The following is a 14729-nucleotide window of genomic DNA, read 5'->3' as shown; positions in this document are numbered from 1 at the left end:
GGTTTGAAATGCCTGGAAGCTCTCAGTCAAGGCTTTTCTGAGCGTAGAAATGGTCCTGTACACGAATATCACCTATTAACTATATGCATCAACTAAAGGAAACCAATGGTCACATTGTCTTCGATATAACATAATAAAAGTGGGGGGCAGCATTAACAGGAATTTGTGGTTATACAATTTTATTTATTTTTGCATATGCACATTGAGTGTTAAATAGCCAAATCCAGTGGATTTTAAAATCCAGATGATTTCTCCTCTCCAGTATGCTAGACACCAGGCAGCCGCTTTTCCTACTCCCAGGCCTAGGCAGTAGCACCTACTCCCAACGGGGACTCAGGCACACAAAATACAGGCACAACCAAGCACACACACACAGACCGACACAGGCCGAGAGCAGTGCAGGCGAACACCACGAGGCCACCAGTGCTCCTCTGCCATTATCTGTGAAGTTCAGCCTTTCGGGGCACTACCTGAAACCTTTGTTAGCAGTTCACACCACTGTTGGGGCATCCAGCCGTTTGTCGTGCCAAGCCCCGTCGTTTCTCAGGGTCTATTCAGTGAGCTAAACCTCAGGCCAGGGCTTGCATACCCAAACAGAGGGGTCTTGCACTTTGTGGATGTAAGCAGATCATGGGACCATTAAAAAACATTTACCTAAGTTGTCTGTGGTTATTTAGCCAGTCTAGTCCTTAAAGGGCATCTTTGAAAACATGGAAATGTTAGCAAATCGATTCTCTTTACATTAATGCATGAATATGAGTAGCTTTATTTCCTAGCTTCAAGGAAAAGCTTAGTCTTCATTTATTTCTAATCTAAAAAAATAAAAATTAGTCATTCCACACAGTAGCTACTCCAAACAATGTCACATTGACTGGTAGGTTTTTAAAAGGAGCACTACAAAAATCAGTTACTTTGGAAGGACTTTGATAGCATATTCATAGCCAAGGAACATAAGTTTTGGATATGGCAAGAGAAATTTCCCCTCCAAGACAAACAACACATCAAACATCTAGAACCTTAAGAAGTTCATAGGCATTGCTCAAAGAGTTGTATAAAGTATTCCCTGGGTAAGACATCACCCGATTGAAGCAAATATCAAGACTGCCAAATATTACACAGACTGTCTCTTATTTTGGCGTGGTGCGAGTATAAATATTTGGCTATGCCTACTTCCTGCTCCAAGGTGTTCACTGCTTCTCTGGGCTCAACCACACAGCACAAGTATTCATCTCGCGTTCAAAGGTCAGCTCACCCAGGGTCGAGCACAGCTCTAAGGGCAGACTGTGCACGCATAAAGCAACTCTTGATTTTTGGGGGTAATTACAAAAATTAGCCAAAAGCTTCAAAGAAATGGGGAGGGGAGAAGCCTCAGTTTGGCTGTCAGAAGTACCATCCTATTCTTCAGGATGACATTTTTATCTGTTCCAGTGAACTAAGCAGTACTGGTCCTGGCCCTAGTGTTGTTATCATCACCAAGTCTTTGAAGTTGCACACATGGGAGCTGAAAGACCAATTTGAAAGAGCTGAAATCAAGACAGCAAAAAGCCCCAGAGGCTGATTATGGTGAAGCAATCAATATACAAAACAGTAGTCCTCTGAACAGTTTTGAAGAAGCTGTTAGCACAAGGCTTCTTCAAGTATACCTGAACCTGGAAGTCAAAACACAGCTCAACCATTGAGTAAGAGTTTAAGAAAGCAGCTGCAAAGCCTACAAAAGCAGTCGATCATCAGGTTTACAAAATACAGGAGCTGAATGAACACCAAGGAAAGCCTACCCCTTCTCGCAAGAAGGGCATGGAAAAAAAAACAATTCTTGAACATAACCATTTTAAAAGATAGAAAAGCAGCACCCCACATTCCTCAACATCAAAACCTGTTCCCACCTCTGTGGTGGCAAACCATCCTCTCCGAAGAAAGCTGACTGACGAGGAGTGAGGCTGCTATATGTTAAAAGCAAGTGCAAGTAGTTTGTCTCTGAGGAGGACCTGAACGTGCCATTCCTCAGGAAACCTCAGGCGCTATTCACAGCTTGAATGTCTGCCAGTCTAGGAAAGGACCTTTCGCACTGCCAGGTGTGCTGAGGCAATGTATACCTCAAACCTTGAAAACCCATACTTATTTTGACCGCAAAAGATTGAAAAAAGAAATTGATTCCTCTCCCAATCAACATTGTATTGTGGACCTGTAGGTTTCTCAGCTATCACTGCAACACAAATGAGTGAAGAAGCAGGAGCCAGAGATGCCATTCCTGCTTCTGTTCACTGTAAGCACCCACCCTGAGGGTGGCAGCACCACAGGGAGAAGCAGAGAAACTGCGAAGACAGAGCGTTGAAAAAATTGAATAAAAACACTACAGAAAAAAGCCCATTAAAAATTCAGCTGAGACAAAAAAAAAGGCAGAATTTCTGTCTTCAGGAAAGAATCGTCTTTAAGATTAGAGCCACAGCATCTTTAAAGAACAGAGCCACAGCACCTTCATTTAGTATTTACATTACACACCTCACACAAGAGATGCATACAAATAATTAACTCCTTCAGAAAAGTTTTAAATCGCTACTGCATAGATGAAAACTCAGCTATGTGGTTGTGCTTGAACCTTCAAGCCAAAAAGCATAACTAGAGCATTGTTCCATCGTAGAATGAAACCACTTACACTAGTTTACCAACATGTTTTGAATTTTACCAAAATTCAAGATAACCAGCAAAAAGTGCTCATATTAAATTTCAATGTATTAAGAGGAAGGAAAACCTCCAAGAGTATAAATACTTTAAGAGTGCTACTTCAGTAAATTAAGTTACTGCAGAAAATTTTTCCATAGTCGTATGCTTTAGGAAAAAGCTTATTTTGTAAATAACATTATCATCAATTCCTTCACCATTTTACCTCATAGGAAACACTTCTAAAACTGTCCAAGCAAAGCCTGAATAAGCCACCCCCAGAAATGACCTATGCACTCGTTATTTTTTTCCTTCATAAGCCATAGAAAGTATCACTTAAAAATCTCATATACATAAGCTTAATCATTCCTTACCAAATCATTTTAGCACACAATCAAGTACCTAACATATGCATAAATATAAAAAGTATTAGAACCATTTTATAAAAGAGGAAAGAAAAAGGTTTAAGCTACTTCCATCTTCTTGGCAAAACTAAACACAAAGATCGCTTATGAGCGAGGTCGAGCACAAGCCGACGCCTCTCGGAGACCCGAAGCTCAGCCGTGCCCCAGACCGTGGCGCCCAGCAGCCTCCTCCTGGGGCTGGAAACGTCCCTCCAGCCCCCCGGGACGAGGGGGCACCCGGCCTGTGACATCACACAGCCGCCAGCGCCGGGCGCCCGCCGCGGGGGCAAAGCGTCCGCGCGGCGCCATGGAACGGCAACATGCAACGGGCCGGAGCGGATAACGCACAGCCAGCCCCCCCCCGCTCACCAGTCCTCTGGCACGATGGAGGATATCATGGTGCTTGGAAAGAGAGGCTATAACGTGGGTGTCACTCTGGGGGAAGGCTCCTACGGCAAAGTGAAAGCTGGCTACTCTGACAAAATGAAATGCAACGTGGCAATAAAGATTATCGACAAGAGGAAAACTCCTCGTGATTTCCTGGAAAAGTTTCTCCCCAGGGAAATAGCAGCTTTGAAACGTATGAGCCATCCATCAATAGTCAAAACCTACGAGATATTTGAAACATTCGTTGGCAAAGTGTACATCATAATGGAGCTGGGGGTAAAGGGAGACCTTCTGGACTACATCAAGGTTACTGGAGCGATGAAAGAGGAAGTTGCACGGAAGAGGTTTCGTCAGTTGGCTTCCGCCATCAAATACTGCCATAACATGGATCTTGCTCACAGGGACCTGAAATGTGAGAACATCCTTCTCGATAAAGACCTCAACATCAAGCTGTCAGACTTTGGCTTTTCCAAACCCTTAGATCGAGATGAAAATGGGAAAATTACTCTCAGCAAAACCTTCTGTGGGTCTGCTGCATATGCAGCTCCTGAAGTGCTACAGGGTATTCCTTGCAACCCCAAGATTTGTGATATATGGAGCTTGGGGGTCATCCTATATATAATGGTCTGTGCATTAATGCCATTTGATGATTCTAACATCAGAAAAATGGTCTGGATTCAGAAACAACATAGGATTCACTTCCCCAAGTCCAGACACCTGACTGCGGCGTGTAAGGATCTCATTTACCGCATGCTCCAGCCAGATGTGTCTCAGAGGTTGTGCATAGATGAAGTTTTAAGTCATCCTTGGTTGCAGACTCCAGAACTCACAGTCCCTTCAACAGCACCAGCTGCAGAAGAGGGCGAGTGTTCCCAGAATCTACACGAGAAAAAGTCTGAACACAAACAGCAAAAAGAATCCCAGCCTGCAGAAAGGGAAGGAGAGAGGGAAAAGGGATCCTCTTAGATATGGCTGGTTTTAACAGTATCACAACAATTGATGTAACTCATGAATTGCTAGCTTTCAACTTCTGATTCTGTGAACCCTTTAAGAAATAGTCCTTGTCTTTTGCTTCACTATCAAAGCACAGAAAATACAGCGCATCTGCTGAGCTGGACGAACAGCTTAGCACTACTGTTCCCAAAAGGCCTGTCTCTGATATGGTTTGCAGGGATCAGAAGCTACTGCCAAATGCACGTTGGAAAGCTTCCTTTCAGGTCAGTGCTGTTGACTGGCATTTACAGATCATAAGCTCACATCTCTCAAGTTTCTGTTTGCACTGACTGAAGAATTCACACGTGCATTAGCCCCTTACAGATTCAGTACCACGAGGGCAAGGCAGGTTATTAGAAAGAGTGAATTGATGTCTAAAACTGTATATGTATACTGTTCTCATGAGGCACTAATTCTCCTGACAGGTCCCTTGTACACTCAAGATCATCAGTTTAAACTCTGGTCAAATTAAAGAGAAGCCCTCTAAAAGTCTGGGTCCTGTCTCAGTATTTACACAGTTTGAAGAGGGAAGTGAGGAGCTTACAGACTTGACTGTATCTTTGGTTTTTAAGTCACAAGATCTACCTCCCTTTTTTGCAAAGCGCAAAACCAAAGAATTTCCACATGCTAGGGGAAGGTTTAGTCAACCTTTGAGAAAGGTTTACCACATTTTATAAACAGAGATATCTGTACACAGCAGTATTTGAATGTATCCCATACGGTCATCCCAAAGACAGAAAATTCATCTTCACAAAATACTTGCTGTTTTCCAAGAGTTCAAACTCTTCTCTGCCATTGCAGGAAGTATCCTTATGCTACAGCAGGCCTGTATAACATATTCATGCAGTTTGAAGGGAAGTTATACCACAGTAGGAAGTATTTTGCTTCCAAAAAAAGCACATCACAGCCCACTTTAGCTACATGGTCAAGAACAGAGCTGGTCCCAGATCTAGGAACTGCTAGGTCTTGTTCTAGCAGTTGCGCTTAGATACCCCTTAATACTGATGGTTCACAAGATCCAGTTGATGTACAGCTGGGTACAGTCAATTCACTATTGCCTTGATGATGAAAGTGCTACTTAGAAGAAATCAGATGCCTTCCTTCTTTTAGGAAGCTGCAGTAAATTGTCTGTGATTGATGTAGTATCTTGAGACACTGGTGTCCGAGACACTGTCCTTGACAGCGGGGTGCCTGTGGGTGTATGAGGCCCACCTGCTGGGGTCTTGTAACCAGGAGTTCCAGTATGGGCTGGGGAAGGAGTATAGCTGGCTCGCAGAGCTTTGTCAGTATATTTACTTGCAGTCCTGTTTACCAGTCGTTGCAAAGCTGGTGACATAACTGGGCTTAGTCCTTTTGGAGTAAGGCTGGAATACAATAAACCGGTTTAAAAGACTTTACTGTAAAAGCCTGCCATTTATTAGGAAAAGTATCGATACTTCCACAGGAGAGTTTGATGTCCCCCATCTTCCCCCAAAGTCCAGACCCACTACCTGTAGAAGTCATTCTGCCTGCCAGTAAGTGCAGCCTGTCTCTCAAGGGAGCTACAGTTAACACAGGCACATCTAACATCCCTTCCAAACATGAACAGCACTGCCCATCTTGTCCTTTGAGCCTGCTCTGTCCTTTGTGTGACCCAGTCAAGTAAGCCTTATCATGTCTCTTTTTATTGCAACAAGGTAGGACACCCGTTCAGGACACTGCGTGGGTGGCTGCAAGGCAGAACAATAAGGCTCACAGGAGGGAGGATCAAGAACAGCCTTCAACCATCTTCCCTTGGGAATTAAGTCTCTTTTTACTTCTAAAAACTTTTAGCTTGACTGTACCTGGTCCTACTTCCAGTACTGTAATTTCTCCCTTTCTACACACATTGATTTAAATCTCATCAAAAAACACCCATTCCTAATTCTGCTGTCAGACTCTGTATAAGCTGAACAGAAGTCTTACCTGGCAAGGTTTTCTGTGACTTTTCGAAGTGCCTCCTGCTTTTTCGCTCGGTTTTTAGCTGCTACTTCATTAGCCATCTTAAGTCCTAACCTCTCACGGCGCCCAGGCTCCAGGATCTATAAATACACCACACAGTTCACTTGTCAGAGTACTAATACGAGTGTCACATAAATGAGTCAAAGCACCTTCACAGTTTTATTCCAGCCCACAAGGATCTAAACTGGGGAGGAAGGGGGCCAGTTCACTCCTCTCTGCTGCTATACATCAGACCGAAAGGATATGAAGAGACCTTCAGCCTGCCTTAGCAACTAACAAAAATGGTAGAACCAGTTCAGTCAAGGAAACAGCCATTACCTCTGGCATTTCCTCCTGCTGTCTCTCCTACACAAACAATGTCACCTGTGTCTTGCCTAATCTGGCCTGTAGCCAGTCAGCTCTCAGGCAAACAGAAACATTGCTGAACATCAGGAAAACCAGCCAAGGGCTTCCAAGTCTGACAAAACAGAGGCACATACAGCAAATTACACCTTCCCTAACTAAAGGGACACCAGTGCAATATAGCTGGCATGCAGGCTCACATGCCACTAGGAAATCCAGAGTGCCTTTTCTACCCTTAAGTGATATAGCTGCCTCTGGCTGTGACAGCCAGAAAGATTACGACAGAGAGAAGTCCTAAGATATTTACCCATTCACACATTAAAATCAGATAAACAGGGCACCTCTCCAGCTTCTTCAAAAAGCCCCTTTGGGTCCATTATAAAATATTCAGTCTCACCCTCTTGCCAGCCAATGAGTGTTCCACCCAGGAATCTCCACCAAGTAGCTTTCATGTGGAGCCATGTCCATCTCCACCCTCCAAAAAGAACCTAGGTCATTATTTTCGAGAACTAAGAGCACAGCCCAGATGTGTCACACACCTCACAACAATGTCAATCTACGAGTTGCTCAGTTCTTTTTCCCTTCTTAGTCCCCCCCACAAAAAGGAATGACATGCTGACTTCTGACATTAAATACCTTGAAGGCTGGTCCAGGTGTTCTGTCCACATACGGCGTTTCTGATCCATCTAAACGCAAAGGGGTGCTTTCGATTTCACCCCACGTCATAAGAGGAGACTCATTCACACCTAACAACAGGTTAAAAGAGTCAGACTGATGCAAGACATTTTGTTCATCACAAAAAAAACAAAACAAAACAAAAAAAAGAAAAAACAGACAGAGAAACAAACTACAAAATGCAGCAAATGGAACAACACACAATGTAGCCCCTCCACTACAGCGGAAAAATCACATCCAGTGTTTAATAATAACATGTGGTTCCTATTAAAAGGGCATGACCTTAAACCCACAGGATTGCCTATAGCTGTGTTACTCTCTAGGTTGTAACACCCAAGCACTGTCCTTTCAATGTGTTTATTTTTCCATTTGGTGTGCTTTCACTTAGAGACACTTCATTTTTTCCTCTACAATATTAGCCTTCCGCTCTGCTGTGGTATGAAAACTCTTTAACCACAGTGAACTATTTAAAAGCAGGAAAACAGGCAGAGAACTTTAGACAAATGTAACAGCCAGACATACTCTCAATTTAACTTGAGGCAAACTGACTGTATCTTTCCTAACAGCTACAACAGCAGAACAGATTCTAAGAGCCTGATTAAATAACTGGCTAGAAAATCTTGCTGTCCAGGATTTGGAAAAATGCATTTATACTGCAGAAAGAAGGTGTGTTGCAAATGCCACCTACAGGCTCTTCAGAGGAAAAGCCTCACTATGCTTGCCTTTCAGCAAAGTGACAAAAGTCACGGAAACATAGTGGCTGGTGAAGTAAAGCTAAAAATTTGGATACCACATTTGAAACAGAACAAAGATAATCACTATGTTCTACCTAGAAGTACCCAACAGCTAACATATCTGAGCAAAAAGAATCTACAAAAAATAAGCGTATTTGAAGGGAGAAAGAACCTAGAAAGTAGTAGAGTTGGAGGAAACTAGTAGGTTAGACCACGGAGCAAGTGAGAAGCCACTGTGAGCCAGTCTGCACCACCACTCAGCTACTCCTGACACGTATTTAACCATGAATACACCCCATTTTGCAAGATGAGCAACTGAACTTATTGGAAATTTAATGTTTGTGAAATGTTTGAGATTCTTATCTTTAAGCACTAGAGAAGCATTACCCAGGATAAAAACAAGCTCCAGAGCACTCCAGTTACCCCGGATGCCTCACTCTACATGATTCCAATGCAAAGGCACAACAGCACAGTCAAAGCCTCTCAGACATTGTACGACTTCTTCCCCAGTGACTGGACTAAAATGCAAGCACTGAATCAAGCTGGCATATACTAGACACCAGAAAGCCACCAGCTCATGAGACACATACAGATAGATTGCTTACCTCCTTTTCTAAACACTAACAATTACATCCCAGTGCTGGATGAACAGTACATCAGAATAAATGTAAAATTAGTCCTCTTACAACACAGCAGCCAAGAAAATCCTCTTACCAGGGGCAGGAGAGGGAGTAGCCACAAATCCATATCCATTCACTTTTGGAGACTCCTGGGGTATCAGCTCTTTCCCATCTGGTCCCACTTTGCCCTGTTTGTACTGCAACAAAAAGAAACATCATTTATCTGCCTTTGAAGAATCCAAGCACATATCCAGCACACACACAGTTCCCCTGCTTTATGAACAACACCAGAAGGCAGAGTATAACAAGGTTTTGATGAGAAGCAGTAAAAGTTATCCAACCTGGGCATTGAGTGCTGCAGCTTGTTGGAGCTGGGATTTGCTCAAGGCTTGACTAAAAGGGTCCTTCACAAAACGGGTGTTTCGATGGACAACTTCCCTGGGCTTCTTAAATACATCATCCTCATCGGGTACACCTGGAATGGTACACAGATTTTTAACAAAGTGTTCAGGTACTACTAGGCAATGTGCCCTGAAGTCTCCAACAAACATGAGACTGGCTGCATATTTCTACATGACAAAGAATCCAGCAGCAACTGCAGTTATCTCCAGCAATTTAAAATAATATTTACACTAAATCTATGCTGTGTAATACCTGAAAGGTATGAATAAATTATAAATTAAGATTAGAAAATAAATTCAAATGAAAGTCAACAAGACTAACTTCTGTGAAACAGTGAGGTACCAAAAATATTGATTGTACATTTACAGCCAGAAAGGAAGCTGGGCTTACTAAATGAGTTGCTATAAAAAACTAAATCATATCTTAACTTTAGAGCAGAAAAACAAAACGCAGCATTAACAGAGAGACGAGCTTAGTTATTTGTAGAAATACTATAAGCGTTGCTTGGAATGAGACCACTTAAACCAACGCCTCTCCTGAGGGACCCGTATACCTCACCTGTGGGATAATACATAAGGGAATTCCGAGCCGTGTACTCCCAGGTCTCCAGCCCAGCTTTCACATTTTCAAGGGCCTGCTGCTCTGCTGAAGGAAGCGCCAGGTTCTCATTTCGTCGCTGAAAGAAAGATGAAGAGAAAAAAAATGAAACAAAAAGACCCATCAGGTCTGAAACAGAGTCTTGCATTCTCCTAAGCAGACATACACATCTGGAAGAGTTCAATCACCTGTTCAGCTATGTGTCCCCTCACACCTTGCACCTGCATGGCAAAAGTCCCCTGTCTCTGAGGGCTGGCATTCTAGAAATGCCCTGTTCCTAAGGGAGTTTGCAACAAAATCTCTATATGAAGCTCGTGCATAAAAATCAAGCAAGGATTAAAGACTTGACTTCTCAGAAAAACCATGTTTATGACTTCATTCATTATATCTTATAACAACACTTATACTAGTACAAGGTTCATCTGCTTTTTCTCACTCCATTAATCAAAATTAAATCAATGTCTTCATTGCTTAAGAAGGGAGCAGCAAGCTAAATAACTCATATCTAAAATAACAATAATCTACAAGGCCAAAGTAACCAACCTTGGGAGCTTTCAAACATTTCCATAGGTAATACAGCCATTGAAGCATTTGACATATTCACATCATGACCCATCTGCTCTTAATTGTGTTCTACTACCACTGATACTAACAAGAAATGAGTAGAATGCAGTCAGATACTGATAAGTTATGCCATTTGAAAATTCTCACACTAATCAAACTAGACAAGTATTTCTAAAAGCTATATTAAAGAGATTTTAATGGATATTAACCTTACTGGGCATCATCTACATAATTCTAAAAAGCTATATTACCACTGAATACATCAAATGAGGCATAGGAAATTTGTTTGCTACACACATAGGCATGTTGTGCAGTAAAACACAAGGTCTGGACACAGAGTGCTGGCTGACATAAAGACATACAACATCAACACAAGAGTGGTTCCAACAGCTTCATCTTCCTCTTTCAGTAACCTGATCTGATATAACCCCTGTGCTTTGGGAACATTTTCCCACTGCCCACCTTGTAACTCTGGATTAAAGCAATTACTACAGATTCTTTGAAGATTTACATCAGCTGTGATAAAAAACGTAATGCTCACTTAAAACAATGGCAGTAAGAACACTCAAGGACCAGTGTCAAGTTTCATTGAAAAGCACTGCAGCTTACATCTGTCACTGAAATCTGGCTACAGTGCCAGCCACTTGCTACTGCTGATCTAAAAAGACTGACAGATCAGTCGCAAAGCATCTCCTGTACCTCTCACTAAGCTAGCTGAAGAAAACAATTCTTTAGCTCAGCTAGCCCTACTGTATACAATATTTTGTATCAGCAGCTGAACAGATTATTACTGGTAATAAAAATAGAAAATCGAAATGAGAAAAGCCATCTAACTACAAATAATAAGAGGCTGATGGACAAACACAAGGAACTATTCTTCAGCTGCTCTCAGTTGTATTGGCATTTACGGAACAGATTGCCAAGAACACTAATACTTGTGCTTAGTGTCACACTTCACAGCTTCAAAGCTTTAGGCAGCAACAGATCATCAGTTCCTCAGTGACTAAGTCAATGATGTCATTGAGTTATAGATGAAAAAACAAACAAACAGATGGTATTTCCTTTTTGTATCATTTCAGAACAACACAGACATGTTGGAGCCATTTCCCTACCTGGGCGTACTCCTCTTCTGCACTGTACAGCCAAGCATGCTTGACTTTCTCCTTCTCTTTAGCGACTTCCATGATCTGCTCAAATGAAGCATTATCTTCACTCGTGTGTTTTGCTAAGAAGCTGTCCAGACTGGGAAGTACATCTTTACCATCTTTTTCCGCCTCTCCTAACAAGAGGAGGGAAGAAGCCTGAGAAAGTGATTAACATTTCCCTTTCTAGAAAAGAGTTGTACATAACTCTTGATTTGCTCTGAGAGCTAGCCTTCTACTGACCCACTAATAATTAATATGAAGCTTGTGGGAGAAAAAGAAATGTAACACAGAACGGTACAACGATAAATTCTTTTTGGAAGATGTGTAACCAACTTTCACAAAAAACCTTTCATGATATTTATAGCTATTCATGTTAAAAGCAAATGCAAGAGTGGCCAGCTGCTAGCAGACATTTTTGTATGACATGAATAGCTCTGTTCCTGGTTTGTTGCTTACTGACAAAATTTCAAGCGACAGGAAGAATTTACTGCCTTCAAAGAAATAACTGAGTTGAGAATTTACATAGCCATAAAGAGATTCATAATTGGAGTTCACAGAGCTGCAAAGTATTACATCAAGTCCAAATTCACAGTGATTATTTTCATTACTATAAGGTTAAAGACCACCACTTATATGTCTGCTAAGTGTCTACACCATTACAGGAGACAGAGCTCACAACAGTATTTTCCTGCTGCTGAAGAATTTAACTAGAGAAACAACATTCCCTTACCTTCCTCTGTAGCTTTAATGCCAACCTTCGGTTTATTCACAAGTGGAAGACCACCTGGATGCACTTCAGGGGTTTCAAATGTGGCTGGAGTAACATCTGTGATAGAAACAAAAAGATTCTCATGGTTACTGGAGCACACAGCGGATACTGGCTGCGACATTTTGCAGCACAGTAACTGTCATGTGCCAAACAAGTCATAGAAAACATATCAAGAGAAGAACTATTTTTAATTAAGAAGTTGTGAAAAAACTCCAAAATATTCTGTGCAATTCAGTTCCAAACACTGAATAAGATTTTGCTTTCATCTAAGACATTATTTTTCTCTTACTAAGAGCAACACAGAACAGCCACAGTCCTAATTGTTTGCCATACTATCTACAGCTTCACACAACAAAAGTAGGCAGCAGTGTAAACGTGTTAACAATCCTAATGTAAGTTAGTGCCAGAACCTATGATAGGGGCAGGAAAGGAAGGCACTTGGTGACACACGGCCTCTGCTATGAGGGAATCTAAACTCCATAGCAAAAAGTTACCTAGACACGAGGCTTCAGCATAAAAAAGAAAGAAAATCTGAATATCTTAAAGTAAGCATAAAACTGCATACTCAATACTTGCTACAGGAAGCTCTGATCATAAACTTTCAACATCTTCTTCCCCAATATATTACAGTGTCATACCTCAACACAGACAGCAAGAATACCTAACACTACAATAATAATCCAAAAACACAGTCTAGAGTTTTTGATAGCAAAATACTGCTAAAGTCAGAGCATGTAACTGCTCTGACTTTCAAGTCCTGAAAAAAATATGCCTATGAAAAACTTGAAAAAAATATGCCTATGGGAATGGTTATTCTATAGTTATTTTTCCAAAGAACCATTGCTTCAAGAAGTTATTAGATATGAAAGAAAAGTTCAGCAGAAGGTACTAAACTAGTGATCAGATACTGGCCACTGCCCAATCCAATACATTAAACTCCACACAGTATCAGTCTCGATTCTTTAATCACCGCCTGCACAAAGTTCGATAAAAGGGAAAAATAAAAGATTAGACATAAACTCTAATATCTTTAAAAAAACAGGGGGGCTTTTTTGTAGCAAGCTTCTATGCTCTTAGCTTGAACACGAGGACAGCCCCAGGCAGCCAGCTCTTACAGGGTGCGGGGGTGTCCTTTGACGACTTGCCCAAAGAGGAACCGAACTTGATAGCGATTTGTCTCATCTTCTCCAGGTCGCCGTTCTCTTCAGCCTCCAGATATTCCTTCTGCGCTCGTAACTTCTCCACGTCGGGGAAGAAGTCCCGCTGAATTATCTTCTCCAGGCTCTGCGGGCAGACGGAGCACCCTAAGCGCGGCGCCTCGCTCGGCCGGAGCGGGGCCTCGCCCAGCGGCCCCGCGCGCTCGCCCAGCCCCGGCTGCGCCACGGAGCCCCGGAGGCCGCGGCTGGCAGCTCGGGGCCGCGGGAGCGCCGCCGCCGCGGCCGGCCCGGCCCCGAGCGGCCCGCCCGGGCGCCGCTCCGCCTACCTCGATGTAGGCCTCTTCGTCCAGGATCTTCTTCGGGCGCTTCGAGGCCGCCTGCGCCGCCTCCCGCCCCGCCACCACGGCGGCGGCCTCGGGTCTGGCGGGCACCAGGGCGCGGGACGAGGCGGCCGGAGACGCCGCCGCCGCCGCCTCCATAGCGCCGGCGGGGCCGCCGCGACCCTCCTCAGCCGCCGTCGCCGACGCACCGCGCCGTGACGCAACGCCGCCGCGGGAACGGCGGCCGGGGAGCGCCCCGCGTGGGCGGGGTCGGGGGGGCGATAGAGCGCTGCGCGCGGCTAGAGCGTCGCGACGGCGCGCGCGCCCCCTGCCGGCAGACGCGCCCGGCGGCCGGTTCCCATGGCAACGGCGCGGCCTCCCCGCGGTGGCTGGGCCGGGCCTGGAGGGCGGCTGCGGCCGCCGGCCCGGCCGCGGGCGGGAGCCGGCCGCGGGCGGGAGCCGCCCCCGCCGCGCAGCCCCGCGACGTCCCCAGAGGGCGGGAGGCGCCGCCGAGGCGCGGGGCTGAGGCAGAGCTGGGCGCCGGCGGCGGCGCGCGGGGCAGAAGCGGGCGCGAGCGGGGTGAGGGCGGCGCGGCAGGGCCTGGCACGCCGGCGGAGGCGCGGCGCCGCGGCTGTTGCGCAGCGCGCACACGCGTGTGGGCACAGCTCTATTTTCCTCGCCGTTTCACACGATGTGTTTTCTCTTGGGCCGCGCCAGGGGCACGCACACAAATGCACTAACGCGGCGCTGCGCTACCGGTCGCGCTGCGGCACAGACCGGCCGAGGAGGCGAGCCGGATGGCGGCTGCTCTGCACTGGGCTCTCGGCAAGAGTTACTTGTTCTCCCGCAGGCTGTAGGGAGAAATCCTTGTTTGTTTGCTCCGGGAGCAAATCACCTTTCAGTGAGCTTCCACATCGACCCCCATGGCAGCTTTACCTGCCACCGTGATGCCACACAGAGTGAACATTCATTTGCAGAATGT

General features: G+C 44.6%; 2 protein-coding genes across 3 annotated transcripts; one reads left to right on the top strand and one right to left on the bottom strand.

The window, feature by feature from the left end:
* Window positions 1-162: 162 nt before the first annotated feature.
* Window positions 163-13938, bottom strand: ESS2 (ess-2 splicing factor homolog). 2 transcript variants are annotated; one of them, XR_009960171.1, is made up of 11 exons: window positions 13754-13938; window positions 13386-13554; window positions 12232-12327; window positions 11469-11635; window positions 9754-9871; window positions 9135-9268; window positions 8888-8990; window positions 7401-7510; window positions 6387-6502; window positions 4197-5806; window positions 163-3854 (listed from the first exon to the last, which is right to left on the bottom strand). XR_009960171.1 is itself a non-coding variant. In XM_062590136.1 (10 exons), the coding sequence occupies exons 1-10, from the start codon at window positions 13904-13906 to the stop codon at window positions 5521-5523; spliced, it is 1452 nt and encodes a 483-aa protein (XP_062446120.1). In that variant the 5' UTR covers window positions 13907-13938; the 3' UTR covers window positions 163-5520. The 2 variants fall into 2 exon arrangements, 1 of the variants encoding a protein (XP_062446120.1); XM_062590136.1 differs by having other exon boundaries at window positions 163-5806.
* Window positions 3424-4415, top strand: TSSK2 (testis specific serine kinase 2). Its single transcript, XM_062590137.1, has one exon. It carries the CDS (start codon window positions 3447-3449, stop codon window positions 4413-4415), a length of 969 nt encoding a protein of 322 aa, XP_062446121.1. The 5' UTR covers window positions 3424-3446.
* Window positions 13939-14729: the final 791 nt, after the last annotated feature.

The sequence above is a fragment of the Rhea pennata genome, chromosome 17, assembly GCF_028389875.1.
Source record: "Rhea pennata isolate bPtePen1 chromosome 17, bPtePen1.pri, whole genome shotgun sequence".
Lineage (NCBI taxonomy): Eukaryota > Metazoa > Chordata > Aves > Rheiformes > Rheidae > Rhea > Rhea pennata.
This window is presented reverse-complemented; position numbering and strand designations above follow the sequence as displayed.

Coding starts and splice junctions, on each gene's coding strand:
- TSSK2 (XM_062590137.1), top strand. CDS start 3,447: ATGGAGGATATCATGGTGCTTGGAAAGAGAGGCTATAACGTGGGTGTC.
- ESS2 (XM_062590136.1), bottom strand. CDS start 13,906: ATGGAGGCGGCGGCGGCGGCGTCTCCGGCCGCCTCGTCCCGCGCCCTG. Junction 9,872..11,468: donor CAGAAGAGGAGTACGCCCAG/GTAGGGAAATGG, acceptor TCTTTCTTTCAG/CGACGAAATGAGAACCTGGC. Junction 8,991..9,134: donor CTGCAGCACTCAATGCCCAG/GTTGGATAACTT, acceptor TTTTTGTTGCAG/TACAAACAGGGCAAAGTGGG.